The 21,698-nt window shown below is 38.7% G+C and overlaps 1 protein-coding gene across 8 annotated transcripts in view; it reads left to right on the plus strand.

Annotated features, from left to right (window-relative positions):
- LOC123504908 (Kv channel-interacting protein 2-like) overlaps nt 1–12,418 on the plus strand; it is a 287,700-nt gene extending 275,282 nt beyond the window's left edge. For 6 of the 8 annotated variants that reach the window (XM_045255820.1, XM_045255818.1, XM_045255819.1 and 3 more), the window contains 3 exons: nt 1,506–1,650; nt 4,641–4,703; nt 5,821–6,024. In XM_045255820.1, coding sequence (XP_045111755.1) covers nt 1,506–1,650; nt 4,641–4,703; nt 5,821–5,982 — 370 coding nt within the window. In that variant the 3' untranslated portion in view covers nt 5,983–6,024. Of the gene's footprint in view, nt 1–1,505; nt 1,651–4,640; nt 4,704–5,820; nt 6,025–12,367 lie in introns of those variants that run through there. The other 2 variants (XM_045255817.1, XM_045255815.1) reach the window with 2 other exon arrangements.
- Nucleotides 12,419–21,698: the final 9,280 nt, after the last annotated feature.

Below are 21,698 nucleotides of genomic sequence, written 5' to 3' on the forward strand. Positions count from 1 at the left end.
TTGTTGTAGCGAAATTTCGTTGTGTGATTTCGTTGTGAACCTTCATTAAGCGGGGGTTGCTTGTACCAACCTTTGTAAAATAGCATCCACAAAGATTCATTGCTGTTGGCGGGTGGAGGCTGGTAGCCCACCTAAAAGTGCTCATTGGTTCCCAGGAGCTGGATCCAAAAAACTTTAACGTCAGAGCAACCTCCTGCCGCGAAATGGCATCCATGAACGATTGGAGGGATGGTAATGAGGTTGCTATCAGGTTGCTGGGAACACCACCTCTCAAGGTGGTGTGATTTACTAATGAAATAATGCAGTATTTCTCATTAGTACAGTACAGTACAGTAAAAGATTTAATGAAAGTAAAAATTATGAAGTTAAACATTCAAGCAGTTTAATTTAAGACTAAGTCATTATAATGTACACTAATGTATGTATGTAAGTAATTTTATAATGTTGATGATCTTAAATTTATGAAGGGAGCGAAAGTGGGGTGGGAAACACACTAGCTGGCAACCTGTGGAATGTAAACAAAGGGTGCATCATTGTACCGCATACAAAACTTATGTACCACATTTCCACAAGGCTTTTCATTTTATCCATTTTAGTCACGAGTTCAGGTGGTTCTTTTAGCTTGAAAGGAAGATATGATCTCACCAGCCTTCTGCTGACTTGAAAATGGTAGAAAGTAGATGGAGTCAAGCCATGGTGGGAAGCAATGCTATTAGTTTTCTCATGTCTGTGAATAATATCCAGCTTCACTTCGAGAGTAAGAGACTTCCCGGTCTTCTTAGCAACGCTTGGTGGCATGTAGAGTGAGGGAAGACGAGCTGCTGCTGACGCTGTTATTGTTTTGAACTAGGAGAATGAATGTGTGGTGTGTGTTTTGTCCATAAGAGGCGTTGGTGTATTCAAAAGCCTGTCAGCTTGCATGATACAGCGGGGCTTTCAAACTTGGAAAAAATTACCTGGATAAAATTTTGTTTAAGCGAGTTTGGTGTTTGTTAAACGAGCAGATGGTAGTAAAAGGAAACCTTCATTGTAGCAAAAATTTTGTTGTGTGAACCTTCGTTAAGCGAGGGTTGCCTGTATTATATTTTTTACATACATGACCTTTCATTATTCCTAAAATATTTGCTTTACAGGTGCAATTTTGTGTAATTAAAATAAGGATGGAGTACAGTACAATTTAATTATCTTAAGAAAACTCAAACCAACATGAAGTGGAATATATGCAAGCAAATTGATGTTTCTAACATACCAGTCTCTTTTTTCAATTAAAACCTCCTTGTGTTTTGTATACCAAGAATTATGTAAAATCCCTTCATTTCTTACTTTCATTCTAACTGACCATGAACAATGAAGTAAATCATATTTACTTGAATTGGAAATCTAATTAAAAAACAATCTCTGATCCAGCATGACCACCAAAATAATGTGATAAGTAGTACATCTGCTTAAAATATTCCATAATATACGACTGTACATTTGGTTAACTGTTTGTCTTCACCCTTCAGCTTGTATGACATCAACAATGACGGGTATATTACAAAAGAAGAGTTAGTTGACATTGTCACATCGATTTATGATCTGATGGGGGAACAGACAAGTCCAGCCATTGATGATGGCACTCCAGTGGACCATGTGGAACGGATCTTTGAAGTAAGAGTCAGTATAGTTAGTTGAAATGATTGAAGAGCTACTCTCACAGCAGGAATCATTGCTCCGAATATACTTGTCTGAAAATCACTTTCATACATCCAAAACCTAGATTATCAAATCTTATACCTCATCTTAAATATAAGAACATTGTGTTGGATAGTTAGTCTTTTGGTAGATAATCAAGGAATATACAGAGAGGAAGTTTTGGTGTGAGTTAAAGTTTGGAGGACAGCAACGGTGCTGCCATCTGTTGGAAGCGAGTACTTTCATAGAAAACGTTGTTAGGAGTAACTTAAAATTTCTCCCATGCTTCCTCCCCCACCCCCTATTTTTCCCTGCATTCTTTCGTGGTTATGAACTTATAAGGCAAATAAAAAATATATATATATATATATATATATATATATATATATATATATATATATATATATATATTATATGCGTTTTCTGCCCGCCTCCGCCAGGGCCACACCATAGTCCTTACTTGCATCGACTGTCTCGTGACCACTTCTGCCCTTGGTGTAGGACTACCCCTGAGGCCGTGGAACATTTCCTGCTTCAATGCCCATGCTTCCTCTCTCAACATACTGCATTACGCTCCCGGCTCTCCGCCCTGGCCATCACAACACTCGACCCCTGGCCATCACAACACTCGACCTGGCAACCTGCTGTCCTTCGCCTTACTTGTGTCTTCAAAGTTGAGGAAGACCGGCCAGCTACCATGCCTGTGATACCCACCCAGGACTACCCCAGGGCTCATAAGGATTCAAAAGAGGCCACAAAAATCTATGGATCCTTATGAGCCCTGGGATAGTCCTGTGTGGGTATCACAGGCGTGGTAGCTGGCCGGTCTTACTCAAGAAGGCACAAGTAAGGTGAAGGACAGCAGGTTGCCAAGAGAGGTGGATGCCTGAGGCCACCAGGAGGGTGGGAAGGTTGAGTGTTGTGATGACCACGGCGGAGAGCTGGGAGCGTAATGCAGTATGTTGAGAGAGGAGGCGTGGGCATTGAAGCAGGAAATTGTTCCATGGCCTCAGGGGGAGTCCTACATCAAGGGCAGAAGGGGTCACAAGACAGACATAGGCGATGCAAGTGAGCACTGAGCGTGGTGTGGCCCAGGCAGAGGCGGGCAATGGTTGATGTGCCTTGCGCTCCTTCCCATGACTGACTGACTGTTTGAATCTTGTAACGGCACTCATCCTCCCCCGCTGATGGATGCCCCCATCCCTCACCTCCTTACTACCTGCGACCCGCGCGTCATCTGTTAGAAGCGAGGTTCCCTAATCAATTCTTCTAGCCCACCCATTGAACCTGTATATCCTCCCTAGAATCCTTGATACTAATGTAAATGCAGGGGAAAATTAAAGTTATATGTCAGTTGTTCGGAGGATTAAATTAATTATCCTTAAGAACATTGGACGTAGTAGGGTTTCAAGGAAATGGATGGACTACATAGTGAAATCAAAATTAGGTGCTGTTCACAAATGATACTATACTGATTGAGGAGAGACCAAGGTAGAAGAGCAGTCTGGTGGAGTGTGTGAAAGAAGAAAATTGGCAGTGAGCAGGATTAAGATTAGTAAGTGTATGGTGATGGAAGGTGTTACAGATAGATTATTTCTGAATGGCAAGTTTCCAATATCTAGAGTTATTGATGTGGATTAATTTTAGATTGGTAAAATTTTAAATTAATTAAGCAAGAATGATGTAGGGAGGAATGATGGATATTGTGTAGGTGTAGGTCACTTGAAGAATGCTAAGAGGAAAAAGGAGGCTGCACAAGTGGAATGATACAATTAGTTACAAGAATGTTGGCGCACAAAATGGCAAAGTGAGGGGAAAATATAGCATAAGCTCACCACAACAGGAAATATTCCCAAGGTTAGAGTAATAGGAATGCAGAAGCTATTGGCAAGACTGAGATGGATACAGTTGTTATACCAGGTATTACTCTCCACTTGCTGTGAAGTTTACCAAAATTCTTAGGATCAACTCACTGTATTATATAAATTGTATTGTGCTAATGAGAGGAGACTTCAGAGTATGTTCTGCTTTGTTTTATCAACCAATTTTTCTTTCTTAAACAGTTTTGCCTCTAACTTCTTCATTTCCTGTGCTGTATCCTCATGATACAACACTGTCATCACCATTCCATTATTAACTCTCCTTTTCTCTTGCTCCCATTCTTTCCTGCTCCTCCCAAGTTACATACTTAAGCCCCACAGGATAGCTCATACAATTTATGTATTCATTCAAGGTGACCTACAACTAAATTCCTTCCAACACCTTTCTTACTTCATTCACTCTGAACTTCATCTTTTCCTCCATCTTTAGTAACTGCAATCCTAGATACTTGAAACAATCTACTTACCTTCTCTATGTTCATCCTCCTTACCTTATATCTCTTCTCATTCATTTCACTCACTACTTTACTCAAGTCGCTTTCACTCTCAATATCCTTTTATAATAAACTCTTTTACCATCAATCTCAATCTCTTCTCAGAACCTGATACCAGAGCAGGCTCCCATCAAAACTCAACAAACTTTCTACATGCTTGCAGTCATCTCTTTCCCATTGCATATCCTTTTCTTTGCTCCTACTCTCCTTTCCTCATGCCAATGTGGAAGATAGTAGTTGTTTATGAATGATGCAGCTTGTGTTAAAGATATTTATGATATTAGGAGTGGGTGGTGGGTGGTCATGTAAAAAAAAAAAAAAAAAAAGCTAAATGAATATATAGAGTAGAGTGAACAGCTAAAATGGCCAAAATGCATGCAGTAGAGGTGTAGTAAATATGAAACGTGGATAAAAAAAAAAAAAAATCTTAAGAGGTAAGAAAAGAATTAGAATGGCTATATATGTAAATGTGATGAGGTAGGCAACCAACAGGAAGATTATTCAGTTATTTTCAGTTGATAATATTTACCTATGAAGCTGTACAAATCTTGTTGTAATAATATACTTACCAAAATTATTTCCTCTCCTGCAGAAGCTTGATCTCAACAAGGATGGTGTGGTTACTATGGATGAGTTCATGGAGTACTGCTCAAAGGTAAAGTGGATGGCTGTGGTGGAGGCTGTGATGTGATGTGAGGTGTAAGACTCTGCAAGAAAATAACTTTATTACTTTTTTTTTTATACATCTATCAAATACAGGCAATATTACGTTTTTTTATACATCTATCAAATACAGACAAACCCTGCATAACGAATGGATTAGGTTCCAAAAAAAGTGTTCGTTATGCAAAAATTCATTGTATGGGGTCCTAGGATGAGTAAAAAAATATATAAAAAATAAAATAAAAAACAAAATTAAATAAAAAAAATCTGAATGTGTTGAATTCGGATACGGCAGTGGATAGTGGTGGTGGTGATTCAGCAGCATTTTCAAAACTCGGCCAAAATTTCCCCAATAAAAAAAATTTTATAGCGGGGTTTGGTGTTCATTATGTGATTTAAGTGTAATAAAACGAAACATTTGTTGTGGCGAAAATTCATTCGTTATGCAGGGTTTGCCTGTACTGGTATTTCTCAATTTATGTGGGTTTAGATTATAGGATTTTGAAATAACACAAGATAAAAAAACCTAGTCATTTTTTCAAATTACATGAATTATTTAGAATAATCCGATGTCAACATGCTTTGCTGGTATGGCAAATCTCGAATTACGAGATTCTGCGAGATGCTTGTTTGGGCCGATATATTGTCATCACAACTGAATAAAGCACAGAGGCACTTCACCTCCCAGGACAGTTAGTTATGTATGATAAACATTAAGATAATCAGCAGATGCTGTCTTGCTGTCAGTTAGATGCCATTACTATGAAAATGACAATCTTGTATTTATTCCACCTGAGAGGTGCACAAAGGCATTTTATAGAGGATACATGTTGCAGGGACCACACAGTGCATGCCCAGTCACTCTCAGACGCAGCCCTTGCAGGGCCAGATTAATCTATTTTACACTGATTATTATGGGGAAAATGGTTTTGGTTCATAAATTATATATACGGGTAGTCCTCGATTTAAATGGTAGATGCGTTCCAAAAGGGACTGTATAAAGTAAAAATCATATAAAGTAAGGAATGAACACCAACTCCCTAGACTTTTTTTAGTATAAAAGAGCAGACCTGAGCTTTGTACAGTACCTCCAGCCCCTTTCCATCAAGCAGCCACACGATCCTCATGAGCGTGACTCCCTGCACATCCACTTCATCCCTTGGTTGAACAGCCTCACCCTCCAGGGCAAGGCTCAGAGGCATACTGGCACCACTACCACTACCACTACCACCACCACCACCATCACCATCACCACCACCACTAGATTCTGAAGGATGTGTTTAAAATAAAATAATCTTTCACTGTACGTACATTTTGCATTAAACATATTTCTATTATGCTTATTAATGCTTTTATTAATAAACTTATAAAGACATAAAAATGACTAAAAATTACTATGAAAATGGGAAATGTTTAAACACAAAATTATTTTAGTAGTACAGTACCTTCTTCCTCCATTTTGCTACTTCCTCCTCTGATGTGTCACCATTGTCGTCATCTGTCTCCGATTCTGTTACTACTTGACTTGGTGTGTGCGGTATGAAGAAGCTTGTTATCGATTGCTGTTTTTTCTTTTGTTTTTCTTTGAGAAGAACCTCCTAGCTGATTCTCGGATCTTCATTGCGTTACATTTTATGCACTTTACCGTGGCTTCATTCATGCCCAATGCAGTCTGAATAACACTATTTCGCTGACCTTTTTCTGCCCTGTCCAAGACTTCCAGCCTTTCCTCCAGTGTATGTGTCTTCCTTGCTCTCTTGGGCATATCACTGCCAGCTGGAGATGCAGAAGGGTGCTTGGTAGCCATGGTAAATACTGGGCACTACAGAGGGAGATGTTGTCACAATCACGCGTAGGTGAACAATGAGCCTGCTTGGCGCGCAGCCAGGGTGAGAGAGATGCGAGTGGTGGGGAAACAGCTGGCAGGCAGGTAATCACCGCGTGAATTTGAACTTTCTTGAAACCGTATAATTCTGAGGAATTCGTACAATGTGATGAATAACCCCTATTTTTGGACACCGTATAACTCTGAATTCGTATAAATCAAGGACTACCTGTATACAGTAAATCCTCGCTATACAGTACTTATTTATCCGGTAAATTCACTCATGTCATCCAAGAGGGCCCAGCGCGGGGGAGCAGGGGTGATGACATCATCCTCGCCACTCACAGTACTGATTTGAACTTGACCACCCTTGGTGCCAATTATCTTTTCCTCTTCCTCCTTTTTTTTTTTAGTACTGACTTGAACTTGACCACCCTTGGAGCCTGTTATCTCTTCCTCTTCCTCCTTTTTTTTTTTAACTGCATTACATATTACTTACATGCATTACCAATTAGATGAATAAATGAAATATTAAAGGGTCTATTGTAAGCACAAATATATTCATAATAATTATGGCAAACATTTAAAGCCTACTACCAGCGGCGAACCATGCAGCAACTGATAAAGGGCAGAGATGGGCTTGGCAAGCCCACTATCAGAGAATGGTGGAAATCTTATAACATCAAGCACGCCTTAGATAACATCGTCATCTTGGAACAAAATGAAGACGTCTACCATGAACTTGGCGTGGAATAAAGTATGGCCAGAATGCGCGCATGACTTCCCAGGCTTCGCTGAACACGACATAGGTGCAATCAGAAATGACACAGTAAATCTGTGCCGTAGGGCTGGCTTCGATGAAGTTGATGATGATGATGTTCAAGATCTTTTGGAAAGCCATGCTGAACCTCTCTCATATGATGAACTTGTAGAGCTAGACAAGGCATCACAGGAGGCAGAAAAAGAGGGAAACGAGGAAGAACCTGTGCGTGGCCTGGACATCAAAACTCTTAGAGAATGTCTTGGTGGTATCAAAAAAGCTCTGGAAACCCTGAAGGAACGTGACCCAAATCATGCTAGGAGTAGCAAAGTGGCTCATGACGTAGAGAAAAGTGTCAAGATTTATCAAAAAATCTATAATGAAAAAACAAGAAAAAACAGTCCTCCATCTACTCGTTCTTCAAGCCGGTCAAACATGCTGTCCCTGTCACACCTGCCAACCCTGCTACAGCTGGCCCTTCCACATCCACCACCGACGGTTCTGCAGCTGGCCCTTCCTCCATATCCTCTTTCTTCAAACCAGTGAAACATGCCGACCCTGCTACAGCTGGCCCTTCATCCATATCCTCTTTCTTCAAACCAGTGAAACGTGCCGACCCTGCTACAGCTGGCCCTTCCACATCTGCTTCCGACAGTGCAGATGATGACATCTTATCCTCGTCTGTCCACTCAGCAGAAGATGAGTAAGGGCTGAAATCCCTACTGTCCCTTAGCCTCAGGAGGGACATCATCTGATAGAATACATGGCGAGTGAAAGGTAAATAAAAACATTGTTTTTCTTTTGCGCAGTACTTTTTTTACTATGTATTTTCATTTCTGTATTTTCATTTCTGTAGGGGTGACTTTTGACGTGCTGGAACGCATTCCTTATTATTACGTGTTATAATGGGTTCGGTATACGGTAATTACGATTTGCGGTAAGGTTTTCAGGAACGCATATGTACTGTATAACGAGGACTTACTGTATATGTGTGTGTGTGTGTGTGTGTGTGTGTGTGTGTGTGTGTGTGTGTGTGTGTGTGTGTGTATATATATATATATATATATATATATATATATATATATATATATATATATATATATATATATATATATATATATAGTACATATATATATATATATACACACAATATAAATAAATATACAGGGATCCTCCATTAATGTGCCGGAAAGGGACCAAGAAAATGAGCGCATTATGGAATTTTTCCCACTCAAGTCCAAACACAATGTCAACTCTCAGGTTGCCTCTGGCAGTAGACAAATGAGGTTCTCTGCAGTGTCTTGTTCCGTGACAGGACTCTGGATTTACATGATTAGTAGTGCTTTATTTGCCACATTGTCAAAATCTAAGGATTTTAATGAGTGAGGCAATTGCTCAGATAATTGGTCTAATGTAAGTGTATCTGATGGCATATAGAATGAAGGTGTATATGAGATGCACACCCATTTCAGTAAGTCAAATTTAGGTAAAAGAAAAATTTTTAGTGTATTCAATTATATGCTGTTGAGACCAATCTAGCAACACAACACAAGCAAAAATTATCTATCTTCTTTAGTGCAACTCGGTTGGTCTTATGCTGTCGCAAGACACTAATTTTTTCCACAGGTGGTGGCCTTAAAGCCCTAGCTGCTGCTCTATTCCCATGCTTCTTTGCACAATCTACCACTTGTAGTTTGTAGCAGATTGTATAGAGCTCAATCTTTTCCCTTCTGCTGCCATAACAGTGAGGATCTTGATATGTTTTCTTATGATCAAGAACTTGGTGTTGCTCATTGCTAGATGGCATTCAGTCATAGGGCTGATCAGCTGATATTTGCAAACGTGCATCACAGCCTCACAGGTTAGATTGCTTTCATTTTAACAATTCATTTTTAAAGTGATAATACTGGTAACAATAATAATACCAGCAATAAAACAATGATGCATGCAGTTAGGGTAAGTAAAGTACTGGAAAAAGGTGCGTCCTATATGCCATCAAATACATTACCTCATTGTGTACGATTAGGAGCTAAGGTGGATGGGTAGATTGGTGAAATGCGAAGAACTATTTCTTAATAAAATTTCATAGAAATACCCGAACTACCACGTGACTTCATAAGGGAATTTTCTATCAACGGGAGTGCAATAGCAGCATTTTCATCCACGATTATTAGATGTGCAGCTTTTTAACTATGCACGATAGTAATGATAGGATAGAATTACATGTACAAAGGTATGATATCCATTATAGCAGGTAATAGAGGGGCATAAACACACATATTGTGGTGAAAGCAGCAAGCAGCAGCAAGCAACAGCAGCAGCAGCAGCAAGCTCATTTAGTCATCTACAAAAAGGAAACCTAGTCCATTTCATACTATATTGTCCTCAGTCAAAAGAAGAAAGAAATTAAATTTTAGACCTCCAAAAGACTAGTAAATGAAGACCAAAATCAAGTGATCGGAGAGTTTTAGTTTTATTCTGTCGTCTGCACATTTGTCAGTCGCGGCTCTCTCTCTCTCTCTCTCTCTCTCTCTCTCTCTCTCTCTCTCTCTCTCTCTCTCTCTCTCTCTCTCTCTCTCTCTCTCTCTCTCTCTCTCTCTCTCTCTCTCTCTCTCTCTCTCTCTCTCTATGGAAGTTTCATTATCCTCTGCTTCTCTCTCTCTCTCTTCAAAGTTTCAGACAATCAAACAGAAATGCATATCTAGCAATTCACACCAGCAGGTTCTTGCTCTTGCTCTCACTCTCTCGCTCTCAGTGTGGCAGTGTCAATTGCTCAACGACATTCAAACAAATGCATTACTAGCATTTCACTTCAGCAAGCCACGAATCCAACCACTCTGGAACCACAAATTACCATGAGTGTAATTTTGGTGATCCACAAATGATCCCCACAGGAAAGCAGTCGCCAATCTCCATCTAATTACACTTAACCCTTCGTTATTGTACCCTCCTGTTATCACGTTTAGGCACTTATGAAGACCTGCAAAATTTAGTTTTAGCACATCTGGAAAGTCATTATCGCACACCCGTTGCAGTAGTAGTAGTAGTAGAAGTAGTAGTACTACTTCACACCTACGAATGTTTAGATGGGGGAGGAGAAAGAGGTGGAGGGGGAGAAAGACGATGATCATGAGGAGCAGCAGCAGCCAGCAGCCAATCATCGCTGTGTATTCACATCACGTGATTTGAATAAGGGAGCTGATTAGTTCTGGTCACTCTGCTCACCATCACCCCCCACACACATGGTATTCTGTTGTTCAGAACTGGTGTTTTTAGGGAAATTTTTGGGTTGAGGCACCAATTTATTTATTTCCTATTTATTCTTCACTTCCGTCATCGCGTTTTCCGCTATCACACATTTTTAGGCACCAATTTTGGGCAATAACAGGGGGTTAGGTGTACAAGTTTTGTAAATTGTAGACAAACAAAATGACTTATAATAGTATCTAGCATGCCTTTTTTGGCTTGTTTACCATGTCACGTGCATTTGTCTATGCAGCCACTTGGGAACTATGGATTTGTAGGGGGAAAAAACTGCTGTGAAGGTCTCAAAAAAAAAATAAATTGGTTAGTGTTTGACTAGTTGGTTATCACAACATCTATTTAATGCTTCCCTACACAAAAACCACAATTTTCTGCAGGTCCCCCAAGATATTTGGGAATGAGAGGTAGGCATAAGTTGTATTTTTCAAAACAGGCATAACTCAAAAAATATTAATTTGTGATAAATTATACATGAATTCACCTTTCTTACCATGAATTCACATTTCTCATTAGAAAAACATAAATTACATCAGATTCCATGGTTGGGTGAAACTGCTAATTGACCATGAACTCTATAACACTAGTAGTATTAGCTAACTCACTTTATTAAATCTTAGACCCCTATAAAGATAAAAAGAAATAGGTTATTGTGTGATTGTGTGTACTGAAGTGAAATCACCACCACCACCGACTGCACTTGGCTCGCTCACTCCCCTCCTCTGCCTCATCTATCTCTTATTACTACCACCCATTCTATATCCATTTGGTTGCAATGCAAGCAATACTAATTTCTTGAAGTTACATATCTTAGGCATACAAAAGGTGGAGCGGACTGTAAACAAACAGTGAGGTTCCACTGTATATTTTTTTTTACTTAGTGAAATCATCACATTCCTTATAAACTGATTGCAAACACAGGGTACAGATATAACAATGTTTTTGTGGTACAGTGATATCTCAAGATTTTTGTGGTGGAGGTGCCCTCCAATGACACGGGTCATTAACTATGTAGTGGAGGTGCCTTCCAATGACACGGGTCATTAACTATGTAGTGGTGGTGCCTTCCAATGACACGGGTCATTAACTATGTAGTGGTGGTGCCTTCCAATGACACGGATCATTAACTATGTAGTGGTGGTGCCTTCCAATGACACGGGTCATTAACTATGTAGTGGAGGTGCCTTCCAATGACACGGGTCATTAACTATGTAGTGGTGGTGCCTTCCAATGACACGGGTTATTAACTAATGTTGCCAAAAAATTCAGGCAAAAGTAGCCCAAAAATATAGAATCACATTTTTTGCAATTGGAAATATTGCACCATTTAGTGCTTTTACTTACATGAAATATCTCACACTTCATATTTTGATACAATTTCAATGCTTGAATAAAATAATATGAACAAAAATAAAATAATAATAATAATAATCTGTGCTTTTGTGCCACAAACAAGTCATCAGCATGGTATGCTTGCCCACCCCCCATCCTAGCTAAGCCTATGCACTTTACAAGGATTAAAAAGTGTAGCAGATTACCAGTATATTCAGAGGAAGAATATATCTTCATGTAATTATGTAAACAAGAGACACTGAGAATGCATGTTTGAACACAATATGAAAACTTTTAATTTGAGTATTTCATCTTTCATTTATTCATATTCTCAATTTGAGTTAATTCATTTGAGTATTTCATCTTTCATCTATTCACTTTCTCAATTTGAGCTATTCACATTCTCAATTTGAGTTATTTCATCTTTCATCTATTCACATTCTCAACTTAACAGTAATTAACTTACCTTCCCTTGCAGAATGAGAATGTGATTGAGTCCTTCAACATCTTTGATGAAATTCAGTAATGACAGCAGTGCAGCATTCTGCCCACTTTCTTGAGCCACTAGTGATGCTTTTGGCATCACTCTGGACTTCCCTCAGCCTGAAGTGCTGAAGTGGGAGTGGGACACAGTCGCAGTGCTTGGTGATCTGCTGTTGCCTCGAGTTGGGACACCAACTGTTGACTGCAGCGTACAATCTGATGCCTGCAAGTAACAAGACACAGTGGCTTATTCTGACATTGGTAGTCAAGGATAAGCCCAAGAATCTTCAGCAGTGAGATTTTTAAATTAGGCAAAGGAGAAAAGTCTACCAACACGATAGTGAACTTAGGAGAAAAAAAATTTGGCAGGTGGAGTGACTACCACTGTACCCTATATAAAGGAGTTGGTGTCTGGTTTGACCTGCCACTCAGCAGTAGTGATTTTTTTTTTACATTCCAAGTTCTTGGAATGTTTGGGAAGTGAATGATGCAACACTTTTTTTTAATGAGATACAACCATTTAATTTTGGTTATATGATCAAGGAAGTATGAGTGAGGTAAGGAAATTCTTCAGTAGACTAAGTAGTCTTATTGAAAATCAATGGCTAAGCTTCATGACTTAAGTCAGTTTTCTTTAAAAATCTGGAGTATTTGATTTCTTACTACAGTAATGCCAACTTTAATATTGTTTCTCCACATAATTTCATATCGTTTGGAAAAAAAAATCACCTTAGATAATTCCATATAGTTTGCACCATCCTTTCCAAACTTCTAAATTTATTAAATATATATATATATATATATATATATATATATATATATATATATATATATATATATATATATATATATATATATATTTATCTCACATATATATATACAGAGTTTATCACAAACCAGATTTGTCACTTGTACAAATTAGCAGAACGTACTTTGATATGAAAAGCATACTATATAGCCTGGTACAATTTATATAGCTTAGTTGTCTGGCAGTTATTTAAAATTCTATCTAGCTAAAGGGAGGGGAAGAGGGGACCGTGGACTTCCCTCCTCTTAGGCTTGTTCCTATGATGAGACAAGACAGAGGGGAAGGGTGATTCCCTTCTCCCTGAACCCTAAAGTAGATGCCTTGTCTTGGCTATTCCCGTTAAAGGGGATCTCAGCCTGGTATATCTATTAACAATGTCTTATCAATATCTGACGGGTAATCTTAAGGTTACCTGATATTAGTCTACAACTCTTCTGAATTTTCATTTCATCAAACAAGAGGTAATGTCCTGTGGAAATAAAATTACTGCCTTCATTGATGTGGGTAAAGATGTTACACAAAATGTATTCTCATAACTACTCTCCTGAATAAAGCATGATAAATTAATCCGCCAGTTTACAGAATGACATTACAATAGGGATCCGATAGAACTCAAACTAATATTTCAGGATATTCATTTGGAAACTTAACTAATGTGTTAAAGTTTGTCTATCTAAGAAAGTGTCATCAAGTCTTAATCTATCTTGACATGCACACAATACTTCTTACCTTCAATCTTTTGTGTTTTTATCAATCACACCTACATGTAAAAATCAGTGCTCAATTTCATTCACTAACATATTAAATTGGTCTAGAATTTACAAGGATGTGTTTTGCTCTCCACCAAAACATCTTACGAAACAAAATATGGCCAATATTCACTTTTAACATTTAATGGCACAGTACGACATAAAATGTTACCACAGTAAGACATAAAAGATGTCATCTTAAAAAAAATTTAAATATTAAAAAGACCTAGTATACTAATGTCCCAAGGAATATAAATATGATTTTCTCAAAATATCAGTATTCCAATGATCCAAGGAATATAAATATCTGTTTCTCAAAATATGTCTGAGGCAAGAAGAATCTTCAGTCTTCTCCCCAACTTCACTGGCAAATATTGCACATCACAGGGGCAATGCAATCCTACATTTTCTTGAACAATGTATTCTCATCAATTGGCAAGTCTGCCTAGAAAAACATTCAAGTTACTATACAGCATTTCATTCCACATCAATGTTCCATAAGCATAGTTTTATAAAAGTACATATATACCCATCAGGGTGTAGTGTAGACCATTTTTGGCCTTGAAAAGCAAGCACAGACATGTATACCTACAGCCACACACATATACATGCAAATGAGGTTACAGTTGTTGGCCTTCCATTTCTACAGGACCACACACACAGATGGCAAGGTTGCTATCCTTAGCTCCTGCTGGACTGTAAGGTCACAACTACATCTAAAGCTTGCATTCTAATCATCTCTCTTACATGATCAGGACTTAAGTCCTGGTTCTGGCAACTGTGAGCTGAGCTCACTAATTCTTACACCACTAGGCCACTGATGATAATCATAATGTTGGGCCACTAGTGATAACAATCATTTCTTGATCTACATTCATTCACCAACTTTTATAATTCTATGTAAGGTTTCAATGACTTCCTACTTACAATGGTGCCAAGGTACTTAAATTCTTTAAGCCTTTTCATAATTACACTATGTATATGGTGGATGTTGTATTGTAATAGATTAACTTCTGCCCTGTATGACCTCATTTCACTTTCTTTTCAAACATCATGTTCTCAACACTACCAGTGTAAAAACAACCACTTAGCAGTACCTGTTTACTCTCAAGAACCAGCTTACCACCAAGTGCAACAATCATGCATTTTACATTACCCTACTGAAGCACAGTACAAGTCAGCCTATGGTATTCTGGTGCCAAGAAACAATTTATCACTTAGTACTAATATGAACATACACTGAACAGTTAAGTCACTGGTATCCTGTTCACCATCAACTACATTTACAGGTACTAACTGTTGCACAAAAAATTCTTACTTCTGTTACTGACTGCCAACACTAAATGTATTTTGGACATATGTAAATTTGATTATTCTATCATGATTTGAATAATAAACACATTGAGTAAGAAAATTTTCATCACATATACCTTTCTTTCTTTAAATAACCTACATTAGTAGTTACCTGTAATATTAAGTTGTTGATCATACCAGGAATATCTAGCACACTGTAAAACCTTTAACACTAAAAACCTTTAACTATCACATTCAGCATTCCCTTCTTTATCCTTCCACAATGTAAAATTTTTAACACACTTTCCTTCTACAATGATTTTAACACACTGGACTTGGTCTCTTAATATCTTTGTTGACTGGCAAAATAAAGACACTGTTCTTCAACTCCAACATTATCTGTAAATTTAGGAAACTTCCTTACCAACTGAATTTTACTTTTCATCACAAGGACGTTGTTTTCACAAATTATCAAAAGACGACAACTAATAATTTCAACTATTTCATATCATATGCACTTGTGCAAGTTTTTTGTTTTCTTTACCATACTTGTGAGATAACAATTACATACTAGCTATGCTAACTTCTTTAGTATTAGGTACATGCCCACATCATTAAATCTACACTGCTTGGAGATGAATCTCACAACCCAACACTGGATAATAGTACTGTTATGATAGTAGCATGACAATCCAATAGTGTTGCTATTCATATGAATTCTATTAACTCCTCAAAATGTTAATAAATCTTAATTCAAAGCAAATAGATTTGCATAATCAATTCAGTACACTATTTAGAAGTTATTTTCTGGCAAAAGCAAATTGTTGTATCATAAAAATATTATATCTGGGTTGATTAAGATCAGAATTTAAATTTTGATTCCAAAGTACCAGAGCAATGAGGAGTTGCATTATGACTTAGACAATATCAAGTACATCTATAAAAAATAGTTTAATACAGGAAAGGCAGTCTACCATTGATGTGATACTCCTATTCAAAAGAAAATAACATGAATAAAACAAATAAATGAAAATAATATATAATTGGGCTCAACTTTTACCCAGTATATGATATCCATCAATTTGAGATATTCATTGTATGATGTACCATACTCTTAGCCTGTAAGTAATTTGTTGTTTTACATCTCATTTTGAGGTCATGTTTTCCTCTATTTCTTTCTTTTTGAATGCTTTCTTCATCCATGAGCATTCCCCAAAGGGGTTTGGCCATGGCAGAGGAGCCTTCAACCTCTACCTACTGAAACACAAAGACTCCACCTTTCCTCATCCAAACATTCCTTCCTTGCTTGTGCAAGTCCTCCCCATTTACTGACACTTCTCTCAATTGTATATGCTTTCTGAACAAAGAATACTGGATATCATTTCATTTTACTGACCCTTAACTTGTACTGAACTGCTCCCTATAGAATTTAGACTAAAGTAACCACTTTGGCACTTGGTATTGAAATACTACTATGTACCTGTTACTGAAACCTATTTTCTTGATTCATTATAACTTCATAGATAAAGATGACAAACTCATCATAGCACTAATACCAAGACAAGCTATTCAAAAAGAAGAAAAATAGTAAGTACACCTTTATTATGAACTATGAGCAATGCTAATTGAAAAATCAGAACACATTACTATTTTGTAAACATAACAGAATGAAAATTAGTTTAGCCAATAAAAGTTATTGTAAAAGTTGGATTACTTGGATAAAAATTTCCTTACTGCCTTTTGTATCCTTTACACATGCCCATAAAATGTGTAGTCTTCTAGTTTTCTGTAATCATTAGTCTTTAATCAATCATAATTGATCTCTTAACCTAAAACAGAGATATTAATTTCATTTTAACTGTACTACTTAATTACACTTGTCAACTTGCGTGTACATTTTTCAATTTCTTTCTATTGTATTCCCCTACAACCTCCATGTACCTCCTCCATTACCAGATCTGAAGTACATATAGGAATGCTTGCATTGTTTCCATGCATACAACTTTATGATCCTCCTCAGGGTCCTTGTCCTTGTCCCTAGTAGATCAATTGGATTATGATGAACACAAGGGATGCTCACAGACATAAGCTAAATGTAATTTTTATTTTATGGAGTAACTTGTACCAAAGAAAAGACAGGTTGACCAATATATAATTCTAATTTTCTTAAGACTTTAAGAGATGAAGAAATCAAACTTAAGCCACACAAGTATGTCTTGACCTTAATGAATTATTTCATGTGATACATTTTAAGTGATATGATGAATATATGAATTTATCACCAGGATCACAGTCATGTCTACATATACCTTCCTTAAGGCCCACAGGAAAGAGTGTAGCCTGTTGTACATAACAGCTCCAAATATCAAACTTTCCCTTGCTTTCCCATACAGCAGTTTTAAGCTGCATAGGAATCTTCTTTTTAGTTCCATCAGAACAGCAATAAACATTTGAGTTATGCAAGACTGAATAATGTCAAAATTTTGTTACTACTTAAAAATGTCTGAAATCCTGATATTGCCTATAAGAAAGTTAAAATCAAAGAAAAATAAAGGAAAAGGTTAACCTTTATTGAAAGCATTGTGACAGACAATTATACACTATAAAAACAACACAACAGGCTGCCTCTTCTTATGAGCCAGGGAGTTGGTGGAACTTGGTTAGATAAAGAAATTAGTCACCTGTGATAAAGAAGAGACTATCCAGTATACCCCTCATCTCTAAAATAATACCTTCACATATCGACTATGTATATTGGTAATAAAACTTTGTGCTGGTTCCATATATATATATCTTTCTTCCTTGAATCCTGGTACTAAAATTTTATTCTAATATGTCTACTAATGATTCAAACCTTGTTGCCTATGTAAACTTCCATGGCGGAGGCTGTGGGCGGTCAATTCACGGCGCAGATTACCTACACCTTGCACCACACTGACTGCCCGCCGCTGTTCACTAAAGTCGGGCAAGCCTGTGTCTCCGTGTTCTGCCCTGGATATAGGAGTAAAGGAAGTTGTGGTTTTGTTGTTGTTGTTCTTGTTTTTCTGTTAAGATTTGTTTGCTCTCTCTCTCTCTCTCTCTCTCTCTCTCTCTCTCTCTCTCTCTCTCTCTCTCTCTCTCTCTCTCTCTCTCTCTCTCTCTCTCTCTCTCTCTCTCTCTAGTCTAGTGTAGTGTGTGTTCAGTGTGTGTGTGTGTGTGTGTGTGTGTGTGTGTGTGTGTGTGTGTGTGTGTGTGTGTGTCTAGGGATGATATTGGTAACTTGGGTGTCTGTAATGTGTTTTGGGTGAGCTTTTTATATTTTGAGGTGTTGCAGGGTGTTTTGGGTTAGTTTTGAGTGATTTAAGTTGTTTGTGTGTGTGTCAGTTGTGTATGGTGTGTTTTGTGGTGTGGTGTCAGTATTGGTGCATAATGTGTGCTTGTAGTGAATTGTAAGTGCGTTTATTGGTACTATGAGGTTTTTCATGTTGGCAGTATCCAAGGGATTTGACAAAGCTAGTTTCAATGATTTCAAATTGTTGACCATTATAACAGGTTCGGCAGTGTTCCAAATTGATATGGACAGTAAACTGAACAATTGTTTTGGTATTATGGGTTTGGTACGGCAGTTTTCCTCCTTAGGTCTACAGAGCCACTCACGCAAACCCGATCCACCTTGGCTCTCCTTAACATACCATCCTTATCGTTACATCATCCACAATTCCTTTCCCAACCCTGTGTACTACAAGACAACAGGCATTGAGGAGGACGCCATTTCAATATTGTTCCATCTCTTGTTCCAGGATTCAGTACTACTAACGCCAAAGAAGTGAGGCAAGTTTTTGGAGTGAGCGTGCATGACATACAACAGACACCAGACTGCTACTACTGCCGGTGTTGCCAAAGGAACAAGAGGAGGAAAAAAGGAAGAGAAAGAAGAAAAGGGTGATTCTTGGAGACGTACCAATAAAGTTCTGAAGGTTGGCCACAGATCTTCATCACTGGTGTAGTGTATTTCATTGACCATTTGTAGATTGGGTTGATAAATTTGTAGAATTTGTAGACAGTTGTAGATATGTAGCGGGTATGGTTTTTTGCAATGCCTTATCTACACCAGCAGAAAACGGTAATATTTAGAAGTTATGCATAGCATTGTAATAGGAGTGTACGGTGTACATATGTATATAGTATTTAAGGAAGGAGAGTGTAGACTAAGAGAGGAAGGTAACCTCTTGGGTCACGATTCCTCTGCTCATCACTCATCATTCCTGTTGTGAAGCACAAAGGTATTGTTACGTGTTTCCCGAGATGATGTTTTGTGAGTCTTTCAATGCAATACTTAATTTAAGTGTCTGGCCAGTGTCTTGTAACGTGGTGCAGTTTTTGTTACTTGTATTTATTTTTCATACCTAATGATATGACGATATCTTGTGAATGATACTCCTATATATTTCTAATGGCAACACAATATCTCTTGATATAATAAAATGCATAATGTATCGACTTGTTTTCCTATCAGTTGAAAGAGATGCAAAACAATATCTGGTTTGCAAGTGAAGCGAAATTAGTCAACAATTTGCTGCATGGCGCCACAGCGTCTGAGGTGATATGATGCCACAATATAGTTGCATGGAAATACTAGTAGTAATGTGTAAACTGACACACTCCCGTTCATGATGGCGAAGGTGGGCAGGTGTGGGTGTTGGCGGTGCTAGTGGAGATTTTACATGCTTGTGTGTAGATAGATAGATAGATAAGTTGGTAATTTGATAGGTTCATTCACAGGGAATGACAACAGTTCGATGGTGTATACATTGTTACAACAATAAACTTATCAATCAATCAATTAAACATCAATCGGATTTAAAAGGCAAGTGATGAGACGGTGGCGAGCGTGGCTCTCATGACAAGTTTGCTCTGCGTCACTGGGAGGGATAAACGGTCATTAGAGTCAACGGGGCCCTATACTGATTAGCCTATGTGTAAGTCAAGCCAATTACTTCGTCTAGGAACATTTGTAGCATGTACAACAATGATTTAGCGACCTTTTTGCGGCTTTTCAAGGTGGATCTGGTGATTTAGAATATTTCCATTTGGCAACTGCCCACCACCATCATCACCACCACAATCAGCTACCAGACGTCCATTTCCTCACCAGACACGAGACCTGTGAACACGGTGACCGCCCCACTTGCCTCACCTAGTCCACCAGCTCCACCTGCTCAGTGAGAGGGTGAGTCTATTAATAGAGTGGAGGTAACAAACATGATGAGACAGTGATGGGACGGTAATGGGGCGGATAATTTAATAGAAAGCTGTATAATAATGCACTGAAGGGGTGACGTGACGTGTGGGAGTGAGTGGATGTGAAAGGTAGTTATTAATGGTGCCACAGAGTCATTAGTGATGGGACGGTGATGCGACAGAGACGGGATGGACAGGCTGTACTAGGAAGGTGTCACATGCCTGCCAGACATCAGTTTTCTCCGGAACACGTGGATCTGTGTGTCTTGAGTCACTTCATTATATAGTGAGGGCGGCTGCGGAGGCGTATGGGCTGACTGGGGAAGCTTGGGCGTGAGCATGCATGGGCGGGAGTGGGTGTGGAGCTGTTGACGCCGCCCATAGCTTTGTGTGTGTGTGTGTGTGTGTGTGTGTGTGTGTGTGTGTGTGTGTGTGTGTGTGTTGTCAGTGGGTGTCTGTTCTCTCCTCTCTCTCTCTCTCTCTCTCTCTCTCTCTCTCTCTCTCTCTCTCTCTCTCTCTCTCTCTCTCGTGTCGTCTGGTCTGGTCTCCTTGCTGTGTCTCGTCTTGTTGACCAGCGTCTGAGGTGATATGATGCTAAAATATAGTGGCATGGAAATACTAGTAGTATTGTGTAAACTGACACACTGCCGTTCATGATGGCGAAGGTGGGCAGGTGTGGGTGTTGGCGGTGCTGGTGGAGATATCTACATGCTTGTGTGTAGATAGATAGATACATAAGCTGGTAATTTGTTAGGTTCATTCATACGTAAATTGACAACAGTTCGATGGTGTATACACTGCTATAACAATAAACTTATCAATCAATCAAGTAAACATCAATGAGATTTAAAAGGCGAGTGATGAGTGTGGGGAACAGCGGGGGAGGGGGAGGTGGAGAGGAGACGAGCGAGGCTCCCGAGACAAGTTTGCTGTGCGTCACTGACAGGGATAAACTCTCCGTGTCAAGGCCCCATCACACCAGAGGCGGTCCTTACTACGCGCAGCAGGTTCTCAACACGTTCATAAAATTTTTGAGGACGTAGTGGAGACGTGATGGAATTGCGAAATCCCTCCACTGCTACGTATCTACCAAGCCTTTACTGCGTACGTCCCTTGATATCGCTACGATATCACTGTGTCCAATCGGGTTTAACTACGGTCATAACACGCATGTGATCAGGCTCCCGCCACGCTCACTAAGTTCCCGCCATGCTCACTGGGTTCTTACCACGTGCCCAACCAGCGCGCAATACGCT

Source organism: Portunus trituberculatus, chromosome 17, assembly GCF_017591435.1.
Source record: "Portunus trituberculatus isolate SZX2019 chromosome 17, ASM1759143v1, whole genome shotgun sequence".
NCBI lineage: Eukaryota > Metazoa > Arthropoda > Malacostraca > Decapoda > Portunidae > Portunus > Portunus trituberculatus.